The sequence below is a fragment of the Apus apus genome, chromosome 3, assembly GCF_020740795.1.
Source record: "Apus apus isolate bApuApu2 chromosome 3, bApuApu2.pri.cur, whole genome shotgun sequence".
Classification (NCBI taxonomy): Eukaryota; Metazoa; Chordata; class Aves; order Apodiformes; family Apodidae; genus Apus; species Apus apus.
Window position 1 is genome coordinate 73,798,526 of NC_067284.1, and position 27,805 is coordinate 73,826,330.

General features: G+C 37.8%; 1 protein-coding gene across 3 annotated transcripts in view; it reads right to left on the reverse strand.

Annotated features, from left to right (window-relative positions):
- BABAM2 (BRISC and BRCA1 A complex member 2) overlaps positions 1 to 27,805 on the reverse strand; it is a 172,982-nt gene that overhangs the window by 40,030 nt on the left and 105,147 nt on the right. For all 3 annotated transcript variants that reach the window (XM_051614076.1, XM_051614075.1, XM_051614077.1), the window contains exons 8-9: positions 3,623 to 3,722; positions 1,681 to 1,751 (exon numbers count right to left, since the gene is read on the reverse strand). In XM_051614076.1, coding sequence (XP_051470036.1) covers positions 1,681 to 1,751; positions 3,623 to 3,722 — 171 coding nt within the window. The remainder of the gene's footprint in view (positions 1 to 1,680; positions 1,752 to 3,622; positions 3,723 to 27,805) is intronic.

The window sequence follows — 27,805 nt, forward strand, 5'->3', positions numbered from 1 at the left end:
TACAATTTTTACCTACCATTCATTCTAATACTGAGCAATAAATATGTACATTCTGTATTACAAGGAGTGGTGTTGTGTTTGTTTGTTCAGAAACTTCCAGTCTTTGCTTTATTTATTAACAGTTAAAATTTTCTAGCTAAATGAAAATTATTTTAACTTTTCATCTTAATAACCTTCTTACTTATGCTGGTATCAGAGTTTCTTACTTGAAGAAAGGCCATATTCAGTTTATATAAATACACCTTGGAATGAAAGGAGACCTGCTAACGCATCTGCAATACTAAACTGATAAAATCACACAAATTCCCTGTATGTTACTCAGATTAAGATAATATATTAACTCTGTAGTGAGTGACAGGGTAAAAATAAAAATGTGCAGTCTGAGAAGAGTTTAAATTTGAAAATTCAAAAGCATATACATAAAAAAAGCAAACCACAAGTGCACACAAAAAAAAGAAACCTAAGAGACTTGTTTAGTGGATGGATTAAAATTTTAAATCATGAAGAGTCAGTATTGATAATTCTCAAGCAGTATCAGGACTCATGAACCACTCTGCAAGTGGAATAAAATCATAGGCACACTTGGGCTGTTTCTATGCTGTAGTTTTCTCAGAAGAAAAAGAAATATCTTGTTTTCATAAGGACTAAGCTTGTATTGACTCCATCTACTCGTATGCCCAATTCAAGTCACCATTATCTACATATAGTTTTATAAAATTCAGGTGCGTGCTAGAAGCCACCTGTCTTCCTACCCTCACTTCAGAGACCTGAGATTTAAAGGCTCCCGAATAATCATGTCATTTGGCACCATCACTCCTTGGAAGCAGAAACCCTCTCCCTGCAGTGAGGTATGGCACTGCTGGTCAGGTAGTCATTGTTGCATCAGCTCCTGAACTCTCGCTCAAGTGCGGATTTAGGTGGGAAACCAAAGTGCCTACCCTTGACAGTGCCAAGGCATCCCTGACTACTTGATTTGTGAAGCAAATGTGTTGTCATGTCATGCTGCGTACCTCCAAACTACAGGAATTCAATACAACCTGACAGGCATTTCTCTCAAGAGACAATATACTGCTCGCTGGTCGGAGCAGTTGGTCTCCTAGTCCTGTCTTTACGCCAAGCAGTGGTTTCTGGCTCCTGCAAGTCTTGGAACTGTAGCTACTTCCCTGTTCTCCCACCTCAGGCACTGCCTGTTACTGTAAGACCTCTCCAGGAACTTCTTCAGAAATGAGCACATTTTTTTTGCACAAGAAGAACATTCCTGCTGTCCTTTTCCCATCATCAGCTATTTTCTTGTAAAATCAGATCAGCAACTGGCACAGAGGTGAATTAACACTGAACTTCATTCCCATACTGCTTCAGAGAGAAAATCCACACACATTGTTCTGTGAAAAATGACCAGAGGATGTTAAGACACTGGCACATTTTGCCCAGAGAAACTGTGGAGGCCCCATCACTGCAAGTGTAAGAGGGCAGGCTGGATGGGGCTTTGGGCAACCTGGTCTAGTGGAAGGTGTCCCTGCCCATGCAGGTGGGTTGGAAATAGATGATCTTCAGGGTTCTTTCCAACCCAAACCATTCTATGATTCTATGATTGTCCATCGGAAAACAACCAAAGACCATGTGCTTAAAGCAACACTTTCCCCCATGCTACAGAAAATAATGCATCAAAAGAAAACTTACGTTCCAAAGTGACTCAGGAAAGCTGCAATATACTCTCTTCTCTTATGGTATCCCTGAATAACATATTGTACCTTAAAAAAGAAAGAAAGAAACAAATCCACAGCTATAAACAGGTAAAAGAAGCCAATGCTCCCAACTAGTCATATATTCCTTGTTAAGGAAGATTCATGTTTGGCATGGTAGTAGTTCTGAATCCTACATTTAAATTGCATGATTTCCCTAAAGAATCCTTAAATGCCTTTAAAACAAACAGTGGATCTTGCACAGACAAAATATTGAAAAGAAATATCTGAAGTGCTGTTTAACTGTGCAAGATAAAGAGCAAAGAAAAGCACAACATTGTCTCACTGAAGTTTGAGCAGGAAGCCACAAGGGGCAAATCATAATTACCTCAACTGACAGTTAAGGGTCAAAGTAACATTCAGGCTATAAAAGAAAATAAATAAATAAAATCACAACTGATCCTGGGTGTTTTTTGAAGTCTGCACCTCCAACAAAATTTTCTCAACACTAAGCTCTCTCAGCGGTTTCATGCTGACTCAAGGAACCACCTACTCAACAGTAAACATCAACTTTTGAGGCATTCTGGGTTTTGAAAGACTTCCATCCTGGCACAGACAAAATCTGACAATGTGAAACTTGGAAGACCAAAGCAAATTCTCCTCACACCATATATGTTTTCTTATTGACTTGAATGGGATTACTTAGCAGAACAGTGTGAACAGGGCTTCACCGTGGGTTTGACACACAGTGCATGTGCTGCCAGGCTGCAAGAGCATCTGGTTGACAACCGGCTACTTCATGTACTTAGGATATGGTTCCATATGTGATTCCCTATTGCCTTACAGAATGAAAACTAACATTTAAAAAGCCTTTTCTCCCTACGGAACACAAACAGAACAGGAATAATTTTTTTTGGCTATGGTAATACTAGAAATCCTTGGCTGACAAACACTTCCCTAAATTTTTTTTAAAAGTCTTGAGACTCAATTTAAAAGAACTGTACAAACAGTTTGAAGGCTTTGTGTGGGATCTGAAATGTTATTTTGGGAAAAGTAAAACATATGATAAGTTTGCTAAAGGGACTTTGTTTAAGAAAGGATAAAAACAGTCCTGTGTACTTGCAGATTTTAAAAACAGAAAGTAATTTTAACAGAAAACCACAACAAAAACAACTCTAAAGATAGATTCCAGTATAATTATGGAAACACATTTTTAAGAACTTCTTCTAAAAGAGAAAATTATTTGCCTGATTTGGACAAATAAAGGTAAAAATAATACACAAATACAACTATGAGTTCTCTAACAGATTCCTACAAGTTGGCCCCTAAGCTTTGTTTTGAAGATTACGCTTCAATAATGGAGAAGCTTTCAAAATACTATACTCACTTATTTTTGTTTAAACAGTAAGCTAACCGGAACACAACCTTTTCAGCAACCTTAAGTAGCTCTTACTGTATAAATACCCAAGTAGACTGCTGATTCAGTTCATTTGAATGAAACATCTGAGAAAAAAAATCACTAATAGTACTCAAAACCTACAATGACTACTATGGTATGAGAACTTAGATATCTTCCAATTGGAAAAATGGTAGGCAAAGTACACAGTTGTATTTACTAGAAACAGTATGTTACAACACAGTGCTGTATGATGCAGTGACGTTTAATTCTAAATTGTAACATGTCACAGTAAGGAAATTCCACTCCAGGATCTGATCCAAAATGCTTCTGTTAACCTAAAAAGAGTCATTATGTTTCGATGCCCTCCGTAGGTGCTCAACTCTTATCAAGAAGGTATTCTTAGAGTAGTTCACCTTAAGTATGCTCTGCTTGGACTACCTGGCAGAAGAAAAACATTTTCTATGGAAATGCTACTGTGTGTTACTGCAATACAGTGCAGCACATAAGGGAAAGGAAAATGGAATTCTCTTTACTAACTTACCTTGTTTGTTAGCAGCTGGCATACTTGCGGTACATAGTCGATAAGACAACCTCCACTAGGAAAGGCTGGGATATGAAGGGCAGACGATCCTCCAAGTGCACTAGAAATAGAAGTTAATTTAACAGTACATTACTTGTACAGTCCCTGGGATTTGAAAGTGATTTCTACAATGTTTTCTTTCCCAATGCTTGAAGTCAGAGGGCCATGATGGGGAAGTGTATTTTATGCTGTGGCAATATAAAAAATATTGAGTGATACCATCTATAAAACCAGGTCATACCATGACCCACTGTAATTAAACTAATCAAGAGTACCACTAATGCAAAGCATTCTCTGAAGAAACAGCTTTTTCACTGTAAACAGTTCTGTTTCTTACCTCTCTTTGATAAGATGTGGAACACTGTAGTTAAGATACCTTCTTACTGAGGGAGGAGAGGACTTTGAGTCCTGAATTATTCAGAAAGCCAGGTTAAGTCAAACCAGCTAAAAATAAGCAAAATAATTTGGACTGAGGAAAAATAACTTGGACATGGCAATATGCAAATGTCTGCCATGACATCTACTCCAGATTTGGGCCTCCCAGTACAACACAGATGTTCCCCTAATAGATAAATGGGCCAGTGAGCCCAAAAGTTTATTAGGTACATGATGTAAGGGGAATGGTGAAGGAAATGGGCTTGTTCAGTCTTAAGAGAACAATGGGGAGGGAGGTGACATTGAAGAGGACAGTTGAAGGCATATTGTTATTGAAGGTCTGTTGATGTCTTCAATTATCTAATAGAAACATAGAGAAGACGGAGCCCGAATGTTCTCGGAAGAGACAGGATGAAAGGCAATGCAGACATGTTGCAACAAAGGAAGTTCTGATTAGCTATTAGGAAAAACACCTTCATAGTGAGAACAACCAAATACTGGAAGACAGGCCCAGAAGGGCTAGGCAGCTCTGTCCTCAGAGGTGCTCAAAGCTCAGCTGAACAACTGCCATAAGCACGCTCATCTCAGCTGGCCCTGCTCTGAGGAGGCACTTGGCCAGGTAACCTCCAGAGGTTCTTTCTAGTCTACATTGTTCTACAATTGTATTTCCTGATTTTGTGATTTTGTTCATCCCCAGAAGGAAGTAAGATGAACAAAGTTATTAGCTCTGTTCCTGCACAGACTGTAAATCTGAATGGTAGGAATCCACAGAAATAAGATAATGTCAGAGGTGTATTTAGACACCTTAATCAATTGTCTTTATCAGAGGATGGAAGACTGAAGGACACTTGCTGCTGCTGAGGATAACAGCTTCTTTGGTGTGGAAAGATCTAGCACTTTTTATTTAAATCAGGTTGTATAAGACAACAAACTGCTGAAGTCCATGCTACTTTCTTTTTGGAGTATTGGCCTAAACGTTTCTTACAGTCTTTTAACAGTCAAAAGATATATGAATTTGCATTACACACTGTGGCTTACACCAGTCACTAAATGTCCAGAACCTTGTTGGGTAAAATTTAAAAGCTTCAAAAGCTGAATTACTTTGTGGCCTCCTATTTACATGTTGTTTCCATAAAAGATTAAACTGGCTGGAAAGAAGGTTCTCTGCAAAATAAGGCTCTTATTCTCCAAGGGGACCTGACCTTGTATTCTCTTCACTACTTGATAAGATGTCACTTTAGCAGGTATAAAGGTCTACAGTCTTACATCCCTTTGAAGGTACAGAGCTCTACATAAATAAAAAAAACCTACACTCATAATGAGGTATATGGAAATCTGCTACTCAGGCAAAACAGTCTGGGTTCAGCAGACTGTTCACCACATGGAACAGTTCTGCGGGTCTGGATTTTGCATATGCAATGATGAAAAAATAAAAAAAGCCTTGAGCACACCACAGCAACATTAAAAAAACAAACAAACTTTTCCAGCAGAAGTAAGACTTGAACAGGATTTTTTTTTTTTAAAGCAGAATTCAGTTTTCTTGCTGCTGCCCTCTTACTAATATTACTTACACAGGAATAAAATTTTGCTCTTTGTGGATGTTAAAAAAAGTGAAGCATGACCAATGAGATTATTACCAAATTGAAAAACTTCTGAAACAGTATTGGCTTTTAGGAAACTGAAAGTGTGCTGCATCCATCAGTGTTTAATGTTTGAGAATTAAAAGTCTTGTCTCTCCTGGTATGTTACAAGTGGGTTGTGTACCTTACTTTAAAGCCTTGGCTTTCAGTTTATTAAACTCCTTAAATGCTTATGTAAATATATCCAAAAAGCCTCCAACCTCATACACAGAGCAAATGGTACTGTCTGTTTTGCATCCTGCCTTGCCTTATTTGCAATCAAGTCCAAGCTCCCTCCCAGCATGGAGATACCACTGGAGATGCTCAGATGACTACAGCAGGACTTAATGGCTCCTCTCTTGGTTACAACAGCACGCATGAAATTAGGAGTAATCTCTAACAGATTAAATTTGCAGAAAAGTTTCTATGCCTGTATCATCAGCTTCCAATACATCTTCCAAACTGAATTATTATGATTTGTGAACAAAGGTTTCCCATTCTGCCTATACACCTCCTTTGAAAGTAGTCAATCCATAAAAACTTGTTGACAGAAGTGCGAATTCAACCCTTCTCAAATGAAAAACAGACTTCTGCGAGGTGTGGTTTCTCAGAAAGAGGTCCCTCCACAGAAGGAAGGCTGGAATTTCTAGTATAATTATGCTCTGAAAACAGAATGAAGCTGTACAATATGTAATTTATGTTCTGCAGAAATAATTATGGGTAGGGAAAATTAAGAGTGGACAAGCACCTTTGTTCCCTCTACTGGGTCAGAGAATATGCTTATTAAATATTTTAATAAAACACTTCATTTGCACAGGAACTTGCTCTGACCATCTCAAAACTTCTTATTAACATACTGCAATTAACATTCATCTGCCTTATGAAAGTGGTATGTATCTCTTATTTTTAAACATGTAAGGAAGCTATTGCTGAGTTTGATTCGACTATGCTGAACCATGTCTGTCATGCCAAAGGAACATACTTGCTGTACTTCACAACCATGAGACAGAGTGAAAGGCTACAAGAATTCCTTTGACCTTGTAATAAACCTCCAGCTGAAGAAAGAAGTGACATACTCAACATCAAAGAAGGAAGACCTGTAAAGCATGCAAGGAAATACATAAAATAAGGCAAGGCTATTTCAGTATCTAATGCTGCTTTTTGATCAAAAGAAAAACTGTAGGAAAAAAAAAAAAAAAAGCCTTAAGAAAGCTTTTATGGTCAAGGAAATTCTATTTGCCAAGAGATTCCACCAGTGCAAGCTGAAGATTCCTGTACACCAGGCCTGCCTTCCAGAGAGCCAAGCCTGTTGGAGGATAGATCTTGCCTTTGTGATTAAGCTTTCCTTCTTGGTATCACTGTTACACACCCGTCATAAATGAAACACATTTTTATACCCAGGAATAAAAACAACCATAAAATCACACTATCAGGTTTGATGACATTCATTGTATCAAAACCACCAAAAAAATCAAAACACAAAAAACCCACCCAGAGATATGATGAAGTTATTTTGGTTTTAACACAAATTAATTAATATTGCCATCCTACATGTGCCAGAGTAAGTCTAGATTCAGCACAACCAACCAAATTGTGTTTGATTTTTACACAGTTCTTTTCCAGTAACCTGCTACTCTTTAAAGGCTAACATTCTAACAGATTCTGATACTGGCTTTCTATAACTTATCATCATTCACAAAGCAAAAGTCTTAGCGGATGCTACTTCATTAGGACTGGTACCAGGTGAACATAAATACACGGCATATCTACCTATCTATGAGATATGGTTGCACGAACACATTGGAACATGGAGACAGAACTCTTGGATTCAAGAGTTTTATTCTGTACTGGGTTTGCATGGCCAGGTTTGGTAGCAGGGGAGCTACAGGGTGAGAAGCTGCTAGAAGCTTCTTCCATGTCTGACAGAGTTGATGCCAGCTGGCTCCAAGATGGACATGCTGCTGGCCAAGGTAGTAGCATCTCTGTGACAATATATTTAAGAAGGCGAAAAACAGTTGCTGTCCAACAGCAACTGCAGGTGTAGAGAGAAGTGAGAACATGAGACAGAAACAACTCTGCAGACACCAAGGCCAGTGAAGAAACACAGGGAGGAGGTGAAACAGGCACCAGAGCAGAGATTCCCTTGCAGCCTGTAGTGAAGACCGTGGTGACACAGGCTGTCCTCCTGCCAGGCCATGAAGGTCCACAGTAGAGCAGATATCCAACTGAAGCCCATGGAGGACCCTATGCCAGAGTGGGTGGAAGCCTGAAGAAGGCTGTGACCCTGTGGGAAGCCTGCACTGGAGCAGACTACTGGCAGGACCTGTGGACCCATGGAGAGAAAAGCCCACAATGCAGCAGGTTTTCTGGCAGGACTTGTTATTGATCCCATGAGGGATCCATGATGGGGCAGACTGTTCCTAAAGAACTGTAGGCCAGGGGGAAGGACTCATGCTGGAAAAGTGCATGGAGGACTGTTTCCCATGGGAGTGACCCCATGCTGTAGAAGGGGGAAGACTGTGAGGAATCTTCCCCATGAGGAGGAAGAAGCAGTAGAGACGATGTGTGATGAACTGACCACAGCTCCCAATACCCATGCCGCCGTGGGGGAGGCCTTAGAGAAATCAGGAGCAGGGTGCTTTGAGTCTGGGAAGAAGAGAGGGGCTGGGGGCAGGTGTTTACAATTTGGTTTTATTTCTCATTACCCTACTTGGGTTTGATTTGCAAGAAAATAAACTAAATTCCCTGAGTCGAATCTGTTTTGCCCATGACAGTAATTGGTGAGTGATCTCCCTGTCCTTATCTCGACCCACAAGCCTTTAGTTATATTTTCTCTCCCCTGTCCAGCCGAGAAGGGGAGTGATAAGAATGGCTTCGGTGGGCACCTGGCCTCCAGCCAGGGTCAACCCACCACATACTCACTATTACTCTAAACCTACTTGGCTCTCCAAACAAACTTCATACACCTCTTTTTAAGACAGACCATAAACTGCTTTGCAGCAAGTTCCTGCCTTCCTGGCTTTCCAGAGTGCCAGACACAATGCAGTTCTGATCCATGATCTGTGAGTTGAACTGAATTTTGTGATGGACTCAGTACTGAATTCAACAAGAGCAGCAGTCAGCCTACATTAATAGCAGTTTTGTTCTGTGGCACACTGAAATACAAGTCCAGATTGCGTAGCTGGAATATGTTTACATTTCTGCTGTTGACTGGTGCATTCCAAGTGACTTGCTCTGTCTCTCAATGGATCTATTTATTCAGGGCTGCATAATAAATGCAAAATTCTTTCCCATTTCTTGATAGCTTGTAATTACACTAAAAAGCCTTTCTCAAAAAATGATCTTTTTTTTTTAAAAAAGGCATAGCATTAATTCACAGGTTTACAGAAGTGATTGTTTTTCTTCTTGAGTATTTATGTGTAAAATAACAGTTATTACCTCTGCCTTAAAAACATCACTTCACTAGACAAGAAAAAGGTTTCTCTAGATTTCTGGGGAACTTTTGAGATTAGTTTGAAAAATCAGGATTATTTCAGACTACCCCCTACATCTTGCAGGGTCCCACGAGAATAAAAATACCACAGTTCATATTTATGTAACACAGGTTACAAATACTGCAGTTAAGCACCTGTACACCAGTAATACTGTCTATATATTTTGCTCTCTCTCTACGTATGTATTTTGCTTTTACCTGTTACCATTCCTCATCTTCCAAAATTCCATAAGCTTTTCTTTGAAAGAAGTATTCCAGAGGAAAGAGCATCTATGGAAAGTTTCATGCTCTCAAAAGGAGATACCTTGCATAATGGCAGTTATTTTTCCTCCAAGGGAGGAAAGAGTACAAAATATGTATTCAAGAAGGAGGTTAAGCACTGTAAGAACCATACTTATCCCTGAATACAGAGTATATGTAGCATTGAAGAGCTTTATATCAAAAGAAAGTGGCACATAATACTGATTGCACTCACTGTTCCTAATCTAAGATGTTCTTTCTGCAAAACGCACATAAAATAGGGAAATGACAACTTCAGTAATCATGAATGATACAGCTGAAGGTTTGTTTAGCTTTGAAAATGTAAATAAACAAAAAACTTGTCTCTGCATGGAAGGACATATATATATATATATCAGTTAAAATAATTAAGTGACTAATGTTAAAACATGTTCAAATCTATGTACGAGTCATGGAAAGTAGACTTTAGACTTTATAGCCCTTGCTTTTACCAGGATACACCCTTAACTCTTTGTGAGTTTTCACTGCCTTATTTTGAAACTGAAGCAAGTTGCAGACCTACACAAGCACTGAAAGGGTTTAGTACTCATGAAGGCTATAGCAAGAGTAGCCTGAAGCATGTGGAAAGAAATCCCTTTCTTTTTGCTCTTTTTCCTTATTTTGAGACATGTTATGGGCTTTGATCTCCTTCCCTATTCTCTTTGTCCTTTGTTGCTAAAGTAAATAGTTCACTTTTTTTTTTCTTTTGCAGTTTCATCACTTTAGTACATTATACCATTTGGCACAGGAGACATGAGGAACCACATCAAATAAAAGCACGTGACCACAAAAGCTGCCTTACCAACTATGATCCCAGATTTGCTGTCAGTTTATCATTTTTCAGACTTGCTCGACCATAACCAATCCTCCCTATCACACAAACTAAGTGGTGCTTGGCAGAAGCCTTGGGATAGTGCTTCCATCAGCAATACACAGCTTAAAAGTAAAATAACAGAACATTACTCTTGTTCATCTTGAAAAATTGGCCAGTCTAGGTTTGTGTTAGTGTTTTCTCTCCTTTCTAGTGCTATTAAATGTAAAGCAAACATAATTAACATATTGCTTGTCCACACAGATCTACTACGAGGTAATGTGTCCAAAAAAAAGTTTCCATTCTATTTTTAAAGAGAAAAAAATCCTTATACTTATTTTATTTTAATATTGCTAAAATGAAAATGTATGCTTTCAGCTAACAGTTGTAATCTGAGGTACCTACATTGCTGAGTGTACAGAAAAAAATAAAATCACAAATATACCTAGAAGGAAAACTACACCAAATCTGCTCATTTGGAGGCAGAATGCTGGTCAAACTCAGACTGAAAGAGTCTGTATGGATTGCCATTATGGATGAAAGGATAATACCACCTTTTCTTCCTTGATCTATCAGAGGTTCAGGGTAAATAACTCTGAGCTCTTCCTGGCTAATGACTGAAAAAAAAAAAAAGATTAAATAGTAACTGTAAAAAGCAAACACTAAAATGAAAATGTCTTTTAGTTTCAAAAACTGCAGAAAACTGCAAGTCAGACGTGCTGAACTTTATTTGCAGCTCTTCAGCTGACGTCATATGTTCTAGCAAGTTACTGTAACCAGTCTGATTCTCTGCTTGGCCACCTATAATGTTCAGATGCTTACACTGAAATACACTGAAATTTAATAACATTCCTAGAATAGTATAAAAGCTGCAGGATGAAGTCATTCGTAAGTGCTAATGAATACTGCTTTGTTTAGGTTATTCCAACTTCTGTATTCTGCTGCAGGTAAAATTGTAAAAAAACCCCTAGTTTTCTAGAATGTGTTACCCATTTTTGACAAAGCGGCTATAGCAGGGAAATTTTTACATTGACTGTACAGATTCTGGATTATAGCTGACTTTAATGTAACAGACTTAAGATGCAAAGCATAAGTTATGTGATCTAATATTGAAAGATTTATGGAGATAGGAGCTCTGTCCTCAGGATTCTCCTCTTCCTTGACGAAAAAAAAACAAAACAAGAAGGATGAGATGAATAGATAGCTAACAATATAATTAAATTAGAATATGTTTATTTTCTTCCTTTCCCTGACCAGACTCAAAGCTGGAATGAGGAAGAACAGATACTCCCGCAGTATCAAGATTTTCTTACTGCTACTTGATAGAGTAGAAGTCTGAAAACTGTATTATTTTCTCTGTATCAGAAAAACCAGGATGGAAGGGATTTTTCCTTTGCTTAACGGGTCTTTATATTCAGAAAGGTTATGCACAGAGAGGACTAAAAGGGTTTCCACTGACTTGTTGAACAAGGGAAAACCTAGGCTGCCAGTGATGGAAAAAGAAGCTCTCCATTGTCCTCAGGCCTTGTATTCTCTGAAGAAACAAAATCACTTAAGGATAACATTTATTACCCAGCTGATCAGACATCTCACGCTACACAGTGGTGCCACACAGTATACAACAAGCTCTCTGCCTACCACAGTCACAACACTGCTTTCTTCTCTGGGTAAGGGGACTCACTTTTCTACATTGCTCGGAAGCTTACAACAGGCCAGCCTGGGAAGGCAGCCCAGTAGAATCGATTGCCCTCTGGGAACTCCATCATACCTCAAGGCATGAGCATAAGAAAAGGTTCAAGCGACTGCAAAAGAAATAACCTACAAGGCTGCAATGTGTGCAGTAGTTCAAAACTGGTGTCAACACCACCACTCTGTAACACTGCACAGTGCACAAATGTTGATCGCTTATTCGTTCTGACAACATAAAATCAAAGTGACGAGTACAAAAAATATAAAAGCAAGGTATTTAAAACTGACTCAAAGTATTAATAAAAACCCTTATGCTTCAAAGACAGAATTATTTTTCATTATACAGAATGAACAGGTACAAAAAATGAGTATGAAAAGTTCCACAGGCTATAAGGAGTGTGATTCTTTCTTAAAAGGCTCAAAAATTCTGACCAATTTTGCTTTTGTGTTGCAGCTTTCTATGTCTAAACTCACCTTAATTTTTCCTCCAAAAATTCCAAAAGCAAGATGTACTACAAATTTACCATGCTGTCATTCAAGGCAGTTTGGTTTCGGAAAGGTTGCAAATAATGATGAGAAATCCACAACAAATGACGTAAGTACTGCATTTAAAGACACTTTTAGTGACCTCAAAAAAAATCAACCCCCCGCAATGTATTAGTTACTAATGTTAATTATCCATCAGCACAGTTTCATTTAAGAAAAATAGTTATAAGAAGACCTGAACAAGTTGCTAGATGCCTCACAGTTTAAACAGGAGGGCAAGGTTCCTCTCCCAAATAATTTGCACACTCTAGTATTTCAAACTCCACAACACAGTGAGGAACAGAAAGCTGGGATTGAACGACAGGGGAGGAAGTACATGAATTGCAGAATGGAGGCTTAAGACTTACACACTTACAATGAAGAACTATATATTTCCAAAGCATCTACTTATTTCTTAAAGGAATCTTGGTAGCAAATTAAGAGAAATCTGAGTAAGAAGTAAAGTCAAATAAAAGCTTCACAGAGAATTACATGCATAAAGGAAATTGGAAAAAACTACACCAAACAAAAGCTCAAGCAGAGAAAAAGAGCTGTAGGAAAGAAACCCAAATAAATTGAGAAGCAGCAAACATCACTGAACAAAAAAGGTACCGAGAGGTAAGCAACATGGGCAGTTAAGAAAAGACAGAGAACACTATGCAGTCCTATTTGGTTTTGCTTCCAAAGAAGTTAAAAAAGCAGTATGTAAAGACTAAAGAAATTATTCAAGATGCCAGGAGAAAGACTATATAGCATCACCTACTGTGATTGTCTTCTGTATGGACCTCAGGAAAAAAAACAAGTGTGAAAGAGGCTGGAGACTTGTCACAACTAAGTCAGACCAAGATTTACTTTTCAATTTCCTATTCTTTATAGATGTACTTTTAAGGGCATTATCTGCTTTCTTATAACCAATTATCTGTGAATACATTGAGGGTCTTCTAAGCAGAAAACAAAAAAAATACTGGGCATTGACTCTTATGTTTCAAGGGAAAAATGTATTGACTTGAAGTGCTGTCTCAAAGGAAATGAAAATGCTTTACACGTAGCATGAAGAAACGAGCTGGGAATTGGAAACATTTGCATAAACAAGAAAAAGACAACTAGAGCAGTGGCAGGCAGTGAGCAGTGGTCTCCTCTGAAACAGTAGGACTCAATAAATTAATGAAAGGATTGAGGATTTATCTATGGTGAGGATCAGTGGAAATTCCTCTGCACTGAAGCCTGGGTGGTATGTTACACAGTGTTTGTCGTAGTTTAAGATACTGATCTGCTCCTTTATAATCCACTCTGCTTTAGTGATGGAGATCTCCCAAACAATCTCACTGAACAGAATATTCATCATATATTTACATGTATCTACCCTCATTATCCATACATAAAATGGCTGATATAAAGGAATAATTGTTCTAAGATGGTATCAGTTATATTTACAAACATATGCCCTATATACCTATAATTTCTTATAAATCTTATAAATCTGCCAATAACATTCAGCTTACTGTATTATGACTGTTCACATAGCTGGTCATTTTCTAGTACTTGCTAACCTGCAGTCTCTTCATCACGAAGCAGAAAAGTGAGTCTCAAAAATCTGTATGACTCCATTGCCTTCCTTGCCTACTGTTCCCACCTTTCTCTGAGGAACAGCCATTTCCTATAACTTGCAGCCTTTGATGTTTTATGATTGCACTGGTTATATTTTTTCTTATTTTACTTATGTTCCCTAATCTGCTAGTCAGATAACAGTAATTATCTCTTATTGTTAATAATTTTCTGATACTACTTACTGCCTAACACTTCAAGTGACACAGTCATTTTTTAAGCATGCTATTTTTTGCCTTTGTGCTAAAGTAGTGCTGTGTTGTAGACTTCTCCCACATAATGAAATATTTTCTGTTGTCCACAGGCCAGACAGTAATCCTCACTTGTGGATCTCTTCTTTTATCTGTACAAACATTTCATGTAAGAAACAGCCTGTCCCCTGTATCATCAGCATCACATTTGATTAGCTTACATGAAGAATAAGAAATGCAAAGTACTGAAAGGATAAGAAATCTTGCAGAAAAAATTAAGACATGAAATGAGAGCAACATGCTGGAAAACTTCTGGACATGAAGTTGAGCATTTGGGTCATTGATAAGAATGCCTGAGGGAGGCAGAAAGTTAGAGGAGAAAAATGTTTTTCTTTCATACATCTGGCTTCTGACACTGATTTCCATGTGTACACAGCATGATTAAGGGGCATTCTTGCTCAGATCTTGAAATTGGCTTTATCTTATGTTCACAAATGATGTGGAATGCTACAAGTCTGGTCTGGTGCTCCTGTGAAATGCCCCAAGAGGCCTAGAAAGCTCAGGTTTTATGTAAGCCAACTATGTTCACATGTGGATGCAAGGCAACAGAATGTAAGGTTTTCATGTAAGCAGAGCCACTGTGGTTTGAAGAGCTAATAGGAACCATGTTAAACCCTTACTCATGTAACGAGATGATGCGAGTCTGCCAGGATGGTTTTTACAGCCCCTTTCAGAATCTTTACCACAGGCATTTGGGTGCGTGTGTTTTGAACCTATGAACATATATAATTTAATATTAATCCTAATACATTATCTTCAAAACAGAAGGAAGCAGACCTGTGCATTACATCACACAAAGGCAGCCTTTGGTAGGTGGGAAGATTGGGAATAATTCTCAGAAGAAAACCATAATGCTTTGAAACCCTGGTTTACATCAGAGGTAACAAAAGTGTTAAAATCAACCAGGGACACCTACAAGAAATGGGTAATTTCATCATTTCAGTGACAGAGCACTGGAACAGGCTGCCCAGAGACGTTGTGGAGTCTCCTTTGCTGGAGATATTCAAAACCCGCCTGTACACGTTCCTGTGTGATGTACTCTAGGTGACCCTGCTCTGGCAGAGGGGTTGGACTAGATGATCTTTCAAGGTCCCTTCCAACCCCTAAGATTCTGTGATTCTGTGTAATTTGCAGCTTAGAGTAGCTATTAGTTGGTGAGAAAGTGAACACAGACATTCCCAGGACTTCATTTTTAGCGATGTCCGGATTTTGTTCACGGAGCAGTCTCATTACAACAGATGCTGCAAGATACAAGACTGGAGTGAAAATCCTTTCCACAAAAGGAATCCTTTTTGCCAGAAGAGGTTACAAATCCATACAGCACACATACCTGCACCAGTCAGGCCTGAGTCAAAGGCACAGTCTTGCACCTGGTACGTGCAAGGCTGCCTTCAATGCCTGCCCTCCTTGTCTTAGACACTTCAAATACATGGTCACTGAAAGACAAAAAACTTTCAGCTAGTATACTTTATTATCTTCCAAGGGTTTGATTAGTGTTTATGGGCTTGAGTGCATTTGCAAGCTGAGTGCTTAGATAATGGAGTGCCCTATACAGTATCTGGAAGTAGATGTATTTATAAATAAATATTGGATGCTCTGATAAACTAGCCTTTTCAGTTGAAGAAGAACATCTCAGAAAGCTTGTCAGCTTTTAAACCATTTAAGTTCGGTCTTTTAATGCAACTGAAGATATTACGATTCTACATCAAGAACAGCTTCCTAAATTAAGTATCTTTTTTCTGGAAATTATTTTATAATTTTAGGCTCTTGAGTCCTACAGATATGCAAAAATTTTTTTAAAAAATAACAAACAAAAACCTAAAAAAGAGAAAATGTTACAATGTCTTAAGCACTAATAAAGCGGTTTTCAGTAAGAATAACAAAAGAATGGATTAAAATACAAAATAGCATGAACCTTGCTTTCCTGTTCCTTCACTCTTAAAATATTAGAAAAGCAATTTCTGTTTTCTTTCTCAATTTGTTCTTCCCTCTGTCCTTTCCAAAATCAAAAGCACCAACTGCTTTTTTAACTGGTACGAAAATGCATTGGCTATGCCAGTGTAAAACTAATACTGCTATGAATACACTCTAAAAGGATAACAAAAAAAGGTAAAATAACTAATTGAATTAGGTGCTTTTATAAACTAAAATTAAAACTCGCAAGAGATGAGAACTACCTCAAGGAAACCTTTCTGTGATTGGTGGCATATTTCAAAGTCAAAGATCTACCACTGGTCAACAGAGATTTATTTACCAAGACAAATTGTGTAACAAATCCCATTATGTTAATGCTTTGTTTGTGCCAACTTTCTGACATCTAATTGTTAATATTAGTTATATTGAGGCTTCTAGATGATAGGCTGATAATCACTCAATCTGATGAAGGCTATGATGTTTTGACAGTATTTTATGTGCTCTTTTATAAAGTTCTTCCATTAAGGAATCAATTTATTTTTAACTTCTGCACGGCATGAATGGTGTCCTAAAAATACAAATATCAGCTTTTAACTGTCTTGACATTTAAAGGAGCTCTAACAGGACTCTTCTTTCATTCAAATCACTGCAACAGTTTCGCGACTTTTCACCCTCTATACAATACATAGGAAAAAAAAAAAGGTACTGCATCATAAAGGGAGTGGCAGGTAGCACTGTCCTTTATGTACCCATTATTAGGAGGCTGTTCTAATTATCTTATGTGGCTAAAGAACAGAATGTGGTTTTAATATTGCACCTAACGTAGCCTATCAACGTGTTACAGAAAAAAAAAAATTATGCCCAAAATGAAAATATTCTAATTTTTGGCTAAGAATGTTTATATTTTAATGGCATTTGGCTGTTTCTACCAGCAATAAATATTAGTACAGTGTTGGAATCTTCTGTGTTATCCATGTATATCTTTGGATATGTACTTTTATTTCTTTGATGTCCTTTTAAGTTTGATTTTTATAAAGTCTTTAAGAAAAGACTATGCTACCGAAGAGTTTGATTTTCCTTACCACCTCCATCCCTGTCATTGAATGACACAATGACTAGTAACCTCCAGCTTGCATGAAGAACTTTCTCAAAGTTGTGTTAGTGCCATTTAATAAATCACAAAAGCTACAGTAATATATTTGAATAGTACAAACTTAAATAGTTTCCTCTCCAGGATCTTTTCTTCACACGTGCATTCTTAAAGTTTATGATCTTCCACTTTAATGTCGAGTCACTACACTGCACTAGAAGCCACAGATTCAGTGTTTTAACCCAATTCTGCCAACAGTTTCTGGGGTCAATTAAGCAGAACGAGCCATGGTGACTCTTTCCCACTCTTTGCAGGCTTGAGAAATACATAAAGTACTTGTACTTACAGAGGTCATGCTAGAAAAAAAAACAAACAACAAACACCTGACCTCTGCAAAGCACTTGCAAAATGAGAAATAACCTTACAAACACCTTACTCCATACTTTCAGTTTAACTCAGAAAGCTACACCTCTTCATTAAACAACTTGTAATTAATGTTTGCTATTTCCTTGGCATAGCCCAGTGCAAATCTGACATTCTTAGTGAAGCCAGAAAAGATACATGGCTAAGAGCGACAGAAAAAACAACCAGGAGATTATTTAAAAATACAGCACTACTACAAGTAATAATATATGTTTTGTTAAAATAAATACCTTCTACCCTACAGGTTGTAAAGTGCTTTAACAACACATTATACAATTTGTGTATAGTGCAGAAACTGCCAGAAATCCATTCATATACAATCTGGGACAAAACTTTTGTCAGGGAAGGAATACTACTACAGGCTAATAAAACCAAAGTAAAAATCCCACTACTTCAGAAGCTAAGTATGACCAGACTTTCTCAAGAAGGTCCTCAGCATTTTTCAAGGTGAAGTTTAATATTGGGTAATTTCAGTTTATCCAAAATTCCAAATATCCAAAAATTCTTCTTCTCATCAGCTAGTAATGTCACAGCATCAATAGAATCCCTTGGACACTAGCGGCTAAGGCAGGCTACCTATTTTATCACTTTACAAAATGCAAAGACAACAGTGCACACTGTCTACACTATCTACATGTAATTGCAGAAGCCCATGCTTTTGGACCTAGACAACTTGGCAAGCTTTTTTTTATTGTGAAGATGTCACTCACAAAAGTTATTTTTGAATTGACTAAAAGAATGTAAAAAATGAAACCGTCAGTATTATTTAAATCCATAAATAGTATTTTGGAATTCTAGTTTACCTACTAACCCTGGGGCAGGAACAGCTGATTTGGGGCTTCTACATGCTTAGGTTATTATTTTGTTGTGAAGACTGAAGTTCTCAGAAATCATACGTTCTTGGCTTTTTCTTCTGTTTCCTGCCTTCAACATAAAGGCCATCATTGCATGTTTTTAAGTGAATTATAATGAATGTGTTAGCTTATGAAGATTTTAGGTCTGCTGCAAAGTTGGAGGAAAAAAGAAAATAGCAAACTGACCCTGCAAGAATGACAAAATACAGTTCTGAATTTAAATCTAAACCTTCCTGTATACAGCCTCTGTTCATTTGGCTTCTTTCTTCCAGATGCCTGGAAACCTGCTACTTACTATATATACAGTATTAGTGCTATAGTTAGTGTTTCTTTCGCTACTGGTCAAATTTTATTTTACTTAAAATCTGTCAGATTTTCCACCTTTCACTGAGAGCTCAGAGTGACGATGCACTTCCAGGATACTATACATGTCCTATTTCACTTCAGATTAAGACTGAGCCACAGGGTTTAAGAAATAAGCTGTTTTGTACGGGAGAAGAGGGAATGATATATATGATCCTAGTTGACTTAGGTAAGTTCTTATCTGCCTTTATTTAAAATAAAAATGTGCTTAGAACCATAGGATTTGGAACTACTGTATGCAATATATTGTTTTCATGCTGAAAAAGAAATAACGAGGCAGATGGGGGTCTTAAAAAATAATCTAATTCTGATGTCTGAATTTTTTCCAACGCCCCTGCAAAGAATCAGGAATTTCAAAGTTTGAGTTCCCACAACACCACTAATTTGTTTCTCTTCTGCCAATGGGCAATATAATGCAATGTTACAATATTAATGCCAAATTAATATGGACATGACCTACTAGAGATTGATTAATTACTTCTTTATACAGGAGTTTTTATGAGTAAACATAATTTATAATATTCCAAAGATGTAATCTCTGTATTTAATTTATTCCCCAATACCAGTAAATGCTTACCTACCTGTATTTTCTATATTATATCAGAAACATTTACAGCAACAAGTTCATGGGCAACACACCTAACCAAGTTTGGATTCCAATGGACTTTTACACTGTATTAGATTGACTTTTTAACTGAGTTGTGTTAAAGCCACAGCACAGCATGAGTTCACTCACTAAATATCAAAGAAACCACACAGGAAAGATGTTCTAAATGCCTTTACCAAAGGAAAAGGTCCAAGTGGTGTTCATGCCTTGTAAGATATCAGAGAATACATTCAGGGTACAAATCTTGGCCAAAAAGAGGGGTTTTTTTCTAATGCTTAATAAGGTGTGAATTCTGACTGAAGCACTTCCTGGAATTAGAATGAATATTCACAATTTCTCTCTCCCATATATAGAATCTCTGCTCACAGAACAGTTACCCAAGGGCTTCGGCCTTTCCTTCAGGTGGCAGTAACAGAATCTGCCTCTCCTTTTCATAGGAACTTGGCACTTTCAAGACTTCTACCTTCCTGCCAATTTTTCTTTTAAATTGGACTGCAGGCTCAAAAAAAGTTCATAGGGCAAAAATGACAGATACCTGTATGCACAGACAACATGATCATACTAATTTTATAGGAAAGCAAATTAATTTTCTTAGGAAGCCAGTTTAACGAATAACCATGGTTTACCACCACAAAAAGTATCTACGGAGGATTTATGATTCCATTGAAGTCCTTGGCAGAGTTTACCAACGGGAACAGAGCCAAGACCTCACCCTCAGTCTATGCAGAAAACTACAGCAGTTCCACAAAAAGCACCCCCGAAAACCAACCCCAGTCATTAACCTGAAAGCTTAAATAAAAATGTTAAAAACAACTGATCAAATTCACATTGCACATGCAATGCAGAGACATGAACAGTTTCTCTTCAGATGCTCCACAATAAGAGCAAGCACAGGAAACTTCACCCTATTAGGTAAATCATTTGTCAAAACCACTGTTGCGAGAGCTTCTACAAATGACTTCTTAACCACAGCCCCAAGATTGCTAATATCATACCAGTAATCTACTTTCTTTACCATTAGGGCACACAGGTGCTTACTCAAATGAGTAATTTCAAAAACAAATCTGTAAACCTGAGGTGCTGGCGAAGGGTATAACTCAACACTGACACAGAAAAAAAAAATACTGATGCCTCTGAGGGAAGGAAATTTGAATTGGTAAGACAAATATGCCAGTCCCAAGGAAACTTCAAAATAGCATTCATTTGAAGCAGTTATCTCATATGGAAAACCTCAGTCCACAACTGAAGAATTTTTAAATAAAGAAACAAAAGAAAAATATTTATAATGGAAAATATGAGGCAATTTCCAACTGCAGCAAATTTCAAAGGTTCTTAGCCCTCCCAGCTTCTAGCTTTACTGGAAAGCAGCAGTTGCTTAATACCACTGAAAATATCTGACAAACTCCTATTTTAGTCTGAGTTTAGAGATATGACCTTTTTTTCCCTGAGCTCTAGAGCAAGAATATATTAGTCTTTATAGTTTAGTTTTGGATATGTTGTGTATTTATTAATCTCTTCTTGGGCAGCACCCACACTGTAAAATTAAAAAGGGTCCAGCAGAAAATACTGAAGTTTTACCACTGTTTCTTAAGTTAGAAACAGGTTTTTTACTCTCTTCCTCCAGGTTGAATTTTAAAAAGTAATACAAAATAAATGTGTCAGGGAAGGGTCCTGTTTTTCCAGAAACCATTTCTCCTCCTGTATTATCCAAGCTCAATGTTACCTAAAAACCACTGTACAATGAAAGAACTACTGGTATGTGTCCTTGCTGTTCTTTCTTTCACCAGTTGACTTTACAGAAAACTCTGAGCAGATTTTTCTGCTCTGATACACTGAGAAGGAAAAAAAACAAACCCAACAACACAACAGGAACCTGCTCTCAGAGTTCCGCCTCGGAAGATTTTCTAGTAAAAGCTACTCACCGTTTGATTTGCTACTGATTTGCTGGAAAACAATTGCCTGCTACGCAAGGATAGCTAGCTTTAGCAGGTCAAAACCCCTCCAGCACAAAGCAGAAATGCTGCTGTTCACAAGTGTTTGAACTGTTCCAACTCCCCTGTGACTTTCAACTGTTTCCATTTTGGTGAGTGCACAGGATACTCCTGCATGTAGTTATACTACTTAGTTGTTGGGTTTTTTTTAACTTTCCATTAACTTGCCATAAGGATGCTCAAAGACTGGTTGTCCCCTGTTGGAGTCAATGCAGGGCATCTTTAGCACTGTGCTCTCTGTTGCACTGATGGTGGGCACCACAAGGGAAAACTCACTGGAAATTTAACATTAACAAACAGTACCCTAGGAGCCACCTGTATCAGGAGAATCACCACAAGTGCTTTCAGACAGAGATAAAGTTTTCCACTTAGAGAAAACCAAGTTAAAGGAAGTGGCCATGGAAGTGACAAATATCTGATGAAATCTGAGTTTTGTGCCTGTGAGGACATCACAAAGTTTTTGGCAAATGGTAGTGTCCTCATTTCAGAACCTTCCACCCAGCACATATGCGCGCACACACACTATGTAAAAGCTATACTGACACCTGTTCAGCTTAGGGGTAGTCCTGTCTCACACACCTACAGCAGCTCTTTGAAAGAGTCACTAAGAAGTGTAAGTAAATAATAATAGCAGAATTAAGTCAGCAGGGGGGAAGTTGGTAGTGATTTGCATTGCTTAAAATGTCCATAATTGACCTGGCAAACAGGTGAGCTGCCAGGTGGTGGTTTAGTGGTGACATGTTATTGAGGGTAGTCAAGACAAATTCCAACCATGAAGAGCAATAAATGGGCTTTTAGGAAAAGAACTGGATGACAAGAAGAAGTGGAAGATTTAACACAAATATGAAGTGAGAGGCATGTGGAAAAATATAAAATTATCGATACTCAGCTGAATATTCAGCTGATCATGGAATTATGACTGACAGTTCAGTTAAAATGTCTGCTCAGCACCAAATAAAAAGCCAAACCAAAACCAAGCATGAGACGATAAGGAAAGAAGTAGAAAGTTGTCTGCAGGACAATTCAGTCTGGAAAGCAGAAAATGAGGCCAGGAGTATGACAGAATCACAATATGATGAGTGATGTGGAAAATGTGAATAAGCATTGACTAGTTGCTGTCTCTTCCAATACACGGGTAGCAGTCAGCATTACACCACACTAACAGGAGCCAGGTTCAAAACCAAAAGGAGATAGATCTTCATGCAGGATGTAGTGGAGGTGTGAAAAACCCTGTTGCAATATGTTCAAAGGGTAGGCTGGACAAGTCCTGGAGGATAAATTAATTCAGGATTACTGAATACACACAAATCAGACAAAGTCTCTGAGCCACCAATGGCTATGGCTGAAGAACTACTGGGGAAAAAATAGCCCTATTTCTATAAACCTGTGACTTTCTTCATATATGGGCAACATATGTAGATGTTACTGCAAGGTAGTTTACATAACAAATTTTAATCCCAAATACATATCTCGCTATTAGCATAAAAAATTAAAGGCTGGGTCACAGTATTATATGATTAAATGAGGGGATTTGCTTAAAACTGCAATGAAAGAGGTTCCAAGTGCAACCTGAACTAACAGGGGGAAAAAAGGCAGAACTTTATGACACAGAGAAAGCTTTAAAGTAACTAATTATAAGATGAGCAAAATGAAAAGTGGTACAGCTCTTCAAAGAGTTTTAGATTTGATAAAAAAAGAATGAAACACTAAAATAAATAAAGATTAGCCTCTGAGGACCTATATAGCTCTGCAACAATGACTTGACTTGCCTGACATGAACTCAGGCTGGATGCAGTATCTAGAAAAACACCCATCTGAAGGTGTAGGACCCTGCCCTCCTTTGCAAGTACAAGTGATAGGCCAGGGGTCATGATGATGTTTTTAAAAATGCACAGCTTTGCAAAACGTACTGTGCTAGCTTCCCCACCCCAGCTTAACGTACAATCCCTCTGACAATATCAACAGTTGCCTAACATGACATTTCACATGCCACCACGATTTGGATGGCATGAGCTTGTTTAAAAGAGAATTTGAAACACTAATAGATACTGTGAAGAGCTTTAAGAGGAGAGTGAAGGAAGTAAACTGAGAATCAAGGTTACAAAATGGCTCTATTCATTCCTCTGTGGGGATGAAACAGTATGAACAAAACAACCAAACCCCAAGCACTATTTACTTTGGGAAACAGAGTATGTCAAACTTCTCAGAGTAGGTGGAGTCAAGTAAGGACACAACTGGCCCAAAACCACCCCCAGCAAATTCCTGTGCACAGTGATATTGCTGAATATAGGTATGGCTGGCTGCAAGATCTGAGAGAGGAGGGCAAGTAACTCACACATGGCAGTGATTTAGAGATGCCCTTATGTACTAGTGAAGATCTACTAACAGGCAAAGCTGGAGTTGTTATTAAAAGTCTTACAACAATCACAAACATTTCTACTAAGGCCTCTTATATGAACAAATTCTGTCATTAGCCAGTGCTGCCTGATTCTACTTGTGCACTCTGTTTTCAAGACACTGCAGTAAATAGTAGAAATGTGGCTGATGACAGATAACAACTAACTCTGTATAATCTGTTTTGGGACATGGCAGAGAGGGAGGGAAGACAACTACAAACATTTTACTTGATGTAACATTCCCCTCCTTTGTTTGCTCTTTAGGAGAGATACAATGCAAGCTTGAGATGGTACTTGAAATATTTTTACAAATGGGAACTTGAGGTAAAAGCATTAGCAAGCACAACTAGATAGACCAATTTCTGTGAAGTTTTGCAAACTGGCACACCTCAATATTGAAATCACAGTCCATGACAGTTTTCCATAGGGCAGCAACAACAAAAGCATCTCCATATGAACTCTCCAGACTGAAGATAAAAGCCCACAGGAATCCCCTCTAAGCATGGGAGGTAAATTCAACAGCTATAGTTAAAATCAGTCCTTGGCTACTTCACAGGAGTTCAAATAAGATTTGTCAAAATCAAAGCATGGAAGAGATTACTAACAGTCCAAAGATCTGTCTATAACAAATTAAAAGACAACTAATGTGGTTCCCAGTTGCCATTCAGCTTCTCGGATACATTAAAATCAGCTAAAAATCAATAATTAATAGATTTCCCAGCCTTCCCTTTCTTACTAACTTTCTGCCATCCCTAAACACTGCAAAAGGCCAGGGAACTGATGTTATCTTGTAAGATACAGAAAAAGCCCCAGCAGTAAGCTATCAGAAATTTCCTACTGTGGAAGAACATAAGGTATATAGCTAAGCACAAACAACTTCAAAAAAAAAAAAAGAAGACTAGCAGAGGAAAAAACTCACTTTGTTTCCAACAAAGAAAACACCTGAAGGCTGATGTTATAGTAGAATAATGTAAGTCAGAGGTAAGGGTGTTCACCCCTTCTGAGACACTTCAGCTTTGCACTTACCATGAAATCCTATGCTGAAAGGTTCAAGGAAAAAAAGCAGCAGCAGTCAAGAGGAACAGAACTATCTCATTCATTTATGAGAGACAAGTTTCTTGTAAAATTGTGTTGCCTGTTTGCAGCACCTGAGCTACAAACCCAAAGACACTTCTCAAACAGAAAGGATATTTAAATGCTTTGCATCTCTGTTCTGACTGTCCTGACAAGAGCAAATTTTTGTTAGGTATCAGTGATTGCAATAGTATTACAGAAGACACTGGAGGTCATGATTATATACATCACAAAATTTGAAGTACTGCATACTAATATCTAGATTATTTCTTGTAACTAACTCATTCGTTCCTATTCTCTGACTCTGCCAAACCAGTGACATACAATTGTTACCATGATTTTGCATGTCCGTAAGTTTCTAATATGACTCGTATCTGAAATGCTTCCAGAGCACGAGAGACAAAATTGGTGGGAGGACTATCTTATTTTCATCTTTCAATTTGACAGTACATGAAAAAAAGGATCTGAAATGCACAGATTTACTGCCTAGTTAGTGACTTCGAATTCCATGTAGCAGTTGTGGAAAAAAAGAAGACACCCAGGTCTTTATATGTCAGACTTGGACACTTACTGTTTGTGTAAGACCTGCTCCAAATTCCTTTACCTTTGGAGATCTACTTTGGAAAGTGACCTATCTAAAGCTACGGGCAGTATTTGGAAAAGCTGTCTATCCTTCAAGGAACCATGTATTTATTCAGGGTCTAATTAGTGTCAACCTGAAGAACATTTATGCACTCTTGGTCAGGACTAAAAATAACTAATTGTAGGTCATCTAGCCACTAGCTAGAAAAGGCTGGAATTTATATCCAATTCATGGCATGATTTTTCTAACTTTGCAAGAAGAAATAAAAATGCTGTACATGTAACTGCAAGGGGAGCCTGCAGAATGGCTAACTAAAGCCTACTATTTATCTAGTCAGACTCAGAGCAGATGTTTCAAGATCCCAAAGACTAAAAAATTATTTTAAGATTTTATATTTTGCTTTGAAAATCCAGCACTCTAGCATCTGTCTACCAGGAAATGCTCAGAATTGTGCAATTCTATTAAATGATCCTCAGGACCAGGCAGTTTCATCTCTCCTTCAATGTAAATCTGCATTAAAAGGGAGGTGAAACACAGACGAATCCAAAGGAAGGAGGAGAGGAAGAATAAAAGAGCAAAAGCCCCTAGTTGGAAATAAAAAATAAAAATGTTTAAAAAATGTATTTCTATTTGTTAGAGGAACAAGGAAGGAACTTCTGGCCAAGGCCTGGCAAGAAAAGAGGAGCATGCTACTTGAACAAAGTGGTAGAGATTTGGGAATGTCCCAGAGTAGAGGCTTTGAGAATTTGGGGGGCAAAAAGCTTAAAACAGCTCCAGTTGTGATGTTTCAAAAATCAATTTGAGGGACTGATACATTAATTGAGGTGAAAGTCTCCTCAGCAGGTACCATTTCAAGACTGCCCAGACACTGAAGTAATTCCAAAGGACAAAAATTATTTCCAAAGGATGTTTGCCTTTTTTCTTCCTAAGGTTTTAGGTCTCAAACTGCATGAGCAAAATTATATGCTGAGGTTATAAAAGTCTATTGCAGCATTCTGAAGAGAACTGAAGTCAAATTAATGCCATGTCATAGGTACAAGAAATGACAATAAGCCAAGTCGTTGAACATCATAATCTTTTCACAATTTTAGAGTTCTTTCCAAAAGCTCAGTCTTTGCTCCCTATGAGTTCTTGTAACACAACTTGATCCTCCCAAGTGTCAGATATTATTGTCATCCCAACACAACTACAGTGGCACAGGAAATGAAATTCAAATTACAGATATATTTTTCCCATGTGTTCAATTCAGTGGTACAACCCAAAATATAGACCCTACTACGCAAAATATGCTACTTGAGCATTTTCCAAGGTTACAAAGAGACTACTTGAGGCCATTCTCACTCACAACAAACAACAAACACAACTTCCCACCTACAGTATCCATTTTATGATTAAATACATTTATAAAAAACCTCCCTTTTTTCTTTTTTATAATATCTAAGTGATAAGCAAACCAACTGTACTTCATAACTCCATTCTGGGTGTGAACAAACACACTGACACGAAAACTTATGCTTCTGCAAACTGATTACCTCATATTTCCAAGGAAAGGCGGTCTGGGAGACTGAAAATTCTGCACAAGCATACACAGTCAATATATTATAAGTAGTTTCTGTGTCATCACTGCCCATCAGGTTTCCAAACACCCCTTCTGACCTCCATTAGCAGAATTCCTATCAGGCAAGACCGAAAATGGGAAGCAGATTCTCCTTTTGTCCTTTAGGATTCAAGAGTTATTCATCTATCTATTTGCTGGTATAATGAAATCTAAACCTGGATTGAGAAACTTACCACAAGATCAACTTTAAAATATTACTATGGAGGCTAGCAGCAGTTTCTATGTTATTAATACAATAAGACAGGTTTATGCCTGTCATCTGTGCCCAGATTTGAACTCCTCTTGCCCAAGAGAATAAAAATTGGTGATGCAGGAAGAAATGCTTAACTGTACAGTATTATTTGTGTGTGGCTCAGCAAGCAGTTAACCACATATGTGAAGCTCTGCCAAGATGTCCTCCTACAACAAAGGAACTTTACAAAAAAACCCAAGAGAACACAAACACAACCAGTAATTGGCAGATTTTGGATATAACACTATTTACCTACTATTTGTTCTTAAAATAGAATCTAATATTTTTACAGGTTTTTGAGATGGAATTGAATTAAACAAAAAGACCATTTTTGTTTGTCTTAACATACAAT